At 43.2% G+C, this 6,757-nt stretch overlaps 1 protein-coding gene across 1 annotated transcript in view; it reads right to left on the bottom strand.

The window, feature by feature from the left end:
- LOC143298262 (cytochrome P450 2J5-like) overlaps nucleotides 1–5,815 on the bottom strand; it is a 40,455-nt gene extending 34,640 nt beyond the window's left edge. The window contains exons 1-2 of the mRNA XM_076611077.1: nucleotides 5,797–5,815; nucleotides 3,805–4,796 (exon numbers count right to left, since the gene is read on the bottom strand). Of these exons, the coding sequence (XP_076467192.1) occupies nucleotides 3,805–4,225 (421 nt within the window). The 5' untranslated portion in view covers nucleotides 4,226–4,796; nucleotides 5,797–5,815. The remainder of the gene's footprint in view (nucleotides 1–3,804; nucleotides 4,797–5,796) is intronic.
- Between the last annotated feature and the right edge of the window lie 942 nt (nucleotides 5,816–6,757).

The following is a 6,757-nucleotide window of genomic DNA, read 5'->3' as shown; positions in this document are numbered from 1 at the left end:
GTGTGTGTGTGTGTGTCTGTGTGTCTGTGTGTCCGTGGTAAACTTTAACATTGACATTTTCTCTGCAAATACTTTGTCAGTTGACACCAAATTAGGCATAAAAATAGGAAAAATTCAGTTCTTTCCAGTCATCTTGTTTAAAACAATAGTGCACCTCTGGGATGGGCACAAAAAAAAAAAAAAAAAAAAATGAAGCCTAATTATATGCAAACTGCATTTACTGTTATATTTATATTTTTTGTATTCTCTAAACTTGGCACTTTGATCTGATATTCTGACCCAACAACAAGAGCAGTCATTATTATCATTTTTTGTTCAAACAGGAACTTCTTTTGCTAAGCATGGAAGTTTTATTTATTTTGCAAACGTTTTGGTGCAGATAGTAAAGAAGGGAAAGTACTCTGTAATTAATACTAGGGGACTTAATTTATCACAATTGAGTCTTGAAGGCTTTGCCTCTCTTGTTCTACATGTTCCACCCTTCATCTGCCACGTCCCTGCTGCCAAAGGGTCAGACTGCTAAAAGCTGGGAGAAAAGTGTGTATTGAATTAAACTGAGGGCGATTGTCGCACGCACAGGAACTGTTTCTGTATGTTCTTTATGAAATGCTTACAGTTTGAAACCCCGATAACTGATTGACTGAAACTATATAGAGATAAGATAAGAATTAAAAAAAAAAACACCCAAAAAGTACGAAAAAATGAATAACAAAAAAACACAAAAAAACAGCAACCTCCCCACCAAAAAAGAAAAGAAAATTTAAAAAATAGATAAAGGAAGAAAAAAAAGAACGAACAAAAGCAACAATAAACACAGGTTGTACATGGAAGGTTTGCAAAATCGATAGTTGTTTTAAAAACACATACGAAAATGTCAACTAAAAAAACGAAAAGAAAAAAAAAAGAAAAAAAAAAGAAAAGAAAAAAAGAGGAGATAGAAACGCAATCTTTAATGCCTAGAGCCCCCCCCCCCCCCCCCCCCCTCTCTCTCCTTCCTAAATCTCAGTCTCCTCCGTCTCTCTACTCCCCCCTCTCTGCTCATTCTCTCTCTCTGTCTTTCTCTTTGAAAGCACAATTATGAACAGCTAGTGCAAAAAAACATCTGGTGATCTTGCGTATCCCGCCATAGTTTTGTTTTCGTTTTTCCGGGTTCCCCACAAGTCTGCAGACACGATGATAATGATGCACACCACGCTTCGTTCGTTGAGCAAAGGAAGTCGACGCTGTTTCCGGTGCAAAACATGCATGCGTGTTGAACGTGCTTTTCTTCTGCAGCTCTGTTGCTACCATTCTGGGGCATCAGTGCTGAGAGCCGAGTTTATGTTCCGCAACAGTGCTTTGAGAGCATGATGGTGTGGTGTGGGGGGGCAGGGAAGGGAGGGAGGGAAGGGCGGGGCGTAGGAGGGCGCGAGAGTGGAGTGTGGGTGTCTGCATAGTTTGCATAGCTTAGCACCTGTATGACGTCAACAATCGCTGCACTTGTACCATTGACGTTGCCCATCTCTGACTGTTCTTTCTAACACAGGTGTGTTGCGCAGGGGCTACGTTCTGCATATATATATATATATATATATATATATATATATATATGTATATGTATATATATATATGTGTATATATACATATATATATATATATATATATATATGTGTGTGTGTGTGTGTGTGCGTGCGTCCGTGTGTGTGTGTGTGTGTGTGTGTGTGTAGTGACAGATACACACACACACACACACACACACACACACACACACACACACACACAATTATATATATATATATATATATATATATATATATATCGTTGGGGTCCGACTGCAGATTTGTGAGCTTAGCCTTCGTGTCCAAAGGCCCCAGATTGCCATCACACTGTGCACCTTCTGTAGACGCCTTCCACTAAACTGGTGATTCCGATTCGCCTCTTTCCAGTAGTTCGCCTGTGTACTCTGTTGCTATGTTTGTGTTGTATTGTGCGCGCGTGTCTGTGTGTTAAAAAAACAACAACAAACAAAACAAAACAACTAACATCAGAAAGCTCATTTTCTTCATTGTTGTTGCAGTCCCTTGTGTTAATGATGGTATAGGTAATTTTAATACGACAAAATGTGTGGCCGCCTCTCTTGGTTTTTGGACACTGACAAGGCTTGATCCGAAGCCAAACAGTATGGTGTTAGCTTGGAAGTCACTCCACTAAAAAAAAAAGAAAAAAAAAAAGAAGCTTTTTAGACATTTCGCCCTGTTTGAAGACCAAAGAGATTTAGAAGTGTTGATAAGAGCTGATGATGCTATGTGCATCAGTGCGCATTTATAAGTATGTGTATAAGAGAGACAGAGACAGAGAGGCGAATCAGGACAGATAAGTAGGCTACAGGGGACAGAGTCAAACGAGGCTATTGAGGGTGGCAGTGTGAACAAAGAGTAGGCTAAACGGGACAGAGTCAAAAGAGGCCATTGAGGGTGGCAGTGTGATCAAAGAGTAGGCTAAACAGGACAGAGTCAAAAAAGGCCATTGAGGGTGACAGTGCCATCAAAGAGTAGGCTAAACGGGACAGAGTCAAAAGAGGCCATTGAGGGTGGCAGTGTGATCAAAGAGTAGGCTAAACAGGACAGAGTCAAAAGAGGCCATTGAGGGTGGCAGTGTGATCAAAGAGTAGGCTAAACAGGACAGAGTCAAAAAAGGCCATTGAGGGTGGCAGTGTGATCAAAGAGTAGGCTAAACAGGACAGAGTCAAAAGAGGCCGTTGAGGGTGGCAGTTTGATCAAAGAATAGGTTAGACGGGAATAGGCGCATGGGACTTGGGCCGGGTTGTATGAGGGTGGTGTTTGCAGCGCTAAGTTTGCTTAGAGTGAAGAATACCCCCGAAAACGGAGTGTGGCTGCCTACATGGCGGGGTGAAAACGGTCACACACGTAAAAGCCCACTCGTGTACTTAGGAGTGAACGTGGGAGTTGCAGCCCACGAACGAAGAAGAAGGGGAAGAGTTAAGCATGTTCCTAAATAAATGGATTTTACCGTGGAGTTAGGATTTTTCTTAACGATTAAGCAAACTTAGCCCTGTTATTGAGTTCGCTTTTGCAACCCACCCCTGCACCAGTAGGACGGGTGGCTGGGTTATAAAACTCGGGTGACTTCAAAGCAACGGTTGCTTGGGTGCCACATGATTTGGATGGTTGGGTCGTAAAATACGGAGCTTATGTCCGACAGAAATTTAGTGATGCTTGTGTATTATTGTGTCTTGGTGTTTGTATACGTGTGTATGCATGTACGTATGCAAGCATGTGTGCGTGCACACACACACACACACACACACACACACACACACACACATATATATATATATATATTGTGTGTGTGTATATACATATTTGTATTTGTTTTTCTTTTCATCACAACAGATTTCTCTGTGTGAAATTCGGGCTGCTCTCCCCAGGGAGAGCGCGTCACTACACTACAGGGCCACCCCCCCCTTTTTTTTCCTTGCGTGCAGTTATATTTGTTTTTCCTATCGAAGTGGATTTGTCTACAGAATTCTGAAAAACAAAAGGGGAAAACAAACCAGTCCATCAACTAATCAAACACCAGACAAAACAACCCCGAAAAAAAAACACAAAAAAAACCACCACCACCACCACCAAAACACAAACCTCCCCATATCCACATCAACAAACACAAACACAAACACCACCACCATCACCACTACAACTCTCACCTTTCCCTCCTCCCCCACCCCCACAAAAACACAAACCTCCCCACATCCGCATCAACAAACACAAACACACACACCGACACCACCAACACAAACCTCACCTTTCCCTCCTTGACCTCCACCCCCACCCCCACCACCATGGGTGACAGCGGCGAACACTGGCGGCCTGTGGAGGAAGGAGGACCCTTGCTGCACGAACACCTTTCTGAGGGCGTCCACGCCGCTGACCACCACCACCAGCCGACACCCCACGGGCAGGGAGAGGACGTCCCCGTACTGCTTCCTCAGGTCCGACAGCAGCTTGCGCCGGTCAGCGGACCACAGGATGTCCAGGTACCCGAGCAAGGGCACCCCGCGAGGGCCAGGCGGGTATTGGCGGCTGGCGTGGTAGTGTCGGAGGACGTACAGGGTACCCAGCAGAACTGCTGCCGCCATCACTAGGGTGCTGGTGTCCAAGGATGACGATGACGAGGAGGTGGTGCCGGACTGGTCGTCGGCGGTGGGCGGTGAGGCGGAGCCCATGGTGGAGAACACGGCTTCCGAATACGGCAGAAACTTTATATGTATATATATATAATTTTTTTTTCTTTTACCCCACCTTTGTAGGTGGTGATGTGTGTCGTGACAGTGTCAATGCACACCAGAAAGTTTGGGGCTTCTTTAGTTAACACTTTTGTGATGGTTTCAGTACACCATAAAGTTTTGGGTTTACTTTTTTAAAAACAGGTTTCTTTATGGATGGTGACTGTTTCAGTATAGAAGAAACTTTTATGTTTTATGACAACTGTTGTTACGGTGTTAAAAAGGTGAAGATCCAAGCGTTCTGAGTTCCTTGCTGATTTTGTAGGACAAGTTTCAGTATCAGTTTCAGTAGCTCAAGGAGACGTCACTGCGTTCGGACAAATCCATATACGCCACACCACATCTGCCAAGCAGATGCCTGACCAGCAGCGTAACCCAACGCTACGCACAGACGACCATGCACCAGCACAAGCGTTTGAATTTACCATGTGGGTCCGAAGAATAATCTCGCAGACACAGTATCAGTCTTTCATTTCATCACAGAGGGGATTTCTGCACTGATCTCACCATTCTAAACCAAACAAAGAAGGAATAAGATGTTTTATTGCTTCGGCATAATCAAGCTGTAAATGCGAAATACAATAGGCGTTCACAAAGGCTTGTGTAATGATTTCGAGACAAGTTTAAGGATATCAGGCGTAGCAAGCGCTTCTGATAATTTTTTGAATAGTCTGTTATTTTGTTTTGAATACTCACACAGACAAGTAATATGTTTATATGAAAGTGTATATGAGTTGGGTTTTTTTTTTTCGTGTGTTTTTTTTTTAACAAAAGACTTTTTGTTGAACATACATGGAGCATGTGCGTCCAATCTTGAAATGCTGACTAAGGATAATCTACGAGCAACCACGTAACGCGTGGTGTTTGCCGGTTCTCTGGATGTCCCAGAAAAAAAGCGATCAATTTGAATCATACTGTTTATAAGCCAGTCGACAGTGATGATAACGATGATGCTTACTGTGATGATGATAGACGGCTTCTTTTTACCGATACTTATCTTTCCATCAAAGGCAGGGTTCCTATAGCATTCTTAAAAACCGTATATAAAATAACATGGGTAAGGTGGGAGAACAATACCAAGAACACGAGAAGCTTTAAGAACCAGCATATCAAGAATTTAGCTCACATAAGCTTAGGAATCATAGATGCATGGACCCATAGACGTTGTTTCAAGACGGCGACCTTTGGTATATGAACTTTACACAACATCTACCAGCAATTTGAACTGATCACGAAAGCACTATCCAAGCACATTCATTTTCCTTCCTTCCTTTCCGATCATTCCTATATTTTTCACACTTTCACATACCATTCACAAAGAAAAAGGAATTATTGCAACAAAAATGTTGTCTCCCATTGTCTGGATAACTATAGTATTCCTACACTTAGGCCGCTCCAAACGCAAAACCTATTCACAACATTCTTTGGAAAACATGGCCATATTACAGAAAAAAAGAAGAAAAGATTTACACCATTAAAAAAAGAAAAAAAACTTTCCAGGATCGTCCCACCTGCAAATTTCCGCCGAAAGCAAACCTCCCTGAATACGAACTAAGTGTGGCACTTGTGTGCACATCGGTTTTATCTTCCACGTAACAGTTTTTGTGTGAGCCAGCGGCAGAGACTGTAACTTTTCTCCGGCTGCGCTGTGTATAGTGGCACTGTTAGTGGCAGGTTTGTTCGGGGAAAAGGGAAGGAGAGATGGACGGATAGTGCGAAGGTGAACAGTTTGTGTCGGGTCAGCCGTTACTGTGATCTGAATGAAGAGGTTTCTTTCTTCGTCTGTATTTCTGTTAACCTGTCTTTGTTCTTGTTTTCTGGGAGGAAGGTGACACAATAGTTAAGACGCTCAGCTGCCAATACAGAGTCCGTGACGGTGTGGGTTCGAATCCTACTCTCGCCCTGTCTCCCCAGTTTAACTGGAAAATCAAACTGAGCATCTAGTCTTTCGGATGAGACGATAAACCGAGGTCCCGTGTGCAGCACGCGCACTTGACGCACTGAAAAAGAACCGATGACAACCGATGACAACGAGAGTGTTGTCCTCTGGCAAAATTAGGTAAAAGGAGATCCACTCTGATAGGTACACAAATATGATAAGCATGAACTCGAGGTCTGACAAGCCCGTTGGGTAATGCTGCTGTCAGGCATCTGCCTAAATGATGTGGTGTAACGTATTATGCGATTTGTCCGAACGCTGTGACTCCTCTTTGAAAAACTGAAACTGAAACTGTCAGACTCTGTGATGTGTATCTGGGTTTTCCAGTGGTTGTCCAGCGGTTCACACAAACTTGTTCAAATCAAAGCTGTCCAAGCTGGTTTACTTTCTGTGTTTGTTTCACGTCCTTTCTTATCCTGTAAGTTTTCTTATGACATTGGCATAATCATGATAGTTTGCATCTGATTCAAAGCCCGAGCCTCAGTTTCTCTGTCTCTCTCTCTTCGCCAGAAACACACGAATGCGGGCTCGCA

This window comes from Babylonia areolata, chromosome 23, assembly GCF_041734735.1.
Source record: "Babylonia areolata isolate BAREFJ2019XMU chromosome 23, ASM4173473v1, whole genome shotgun sequence".
Taxonomy (NCBI): Eukaryota; Metazoa; Mollusca; class Gastropoda; order Neogastropoda; family Buccinidae; genus Babylonia; species Babylonia areolata.
This window is presented reverse-complemented; position numbering and strand designations above follow the sequence as displayed.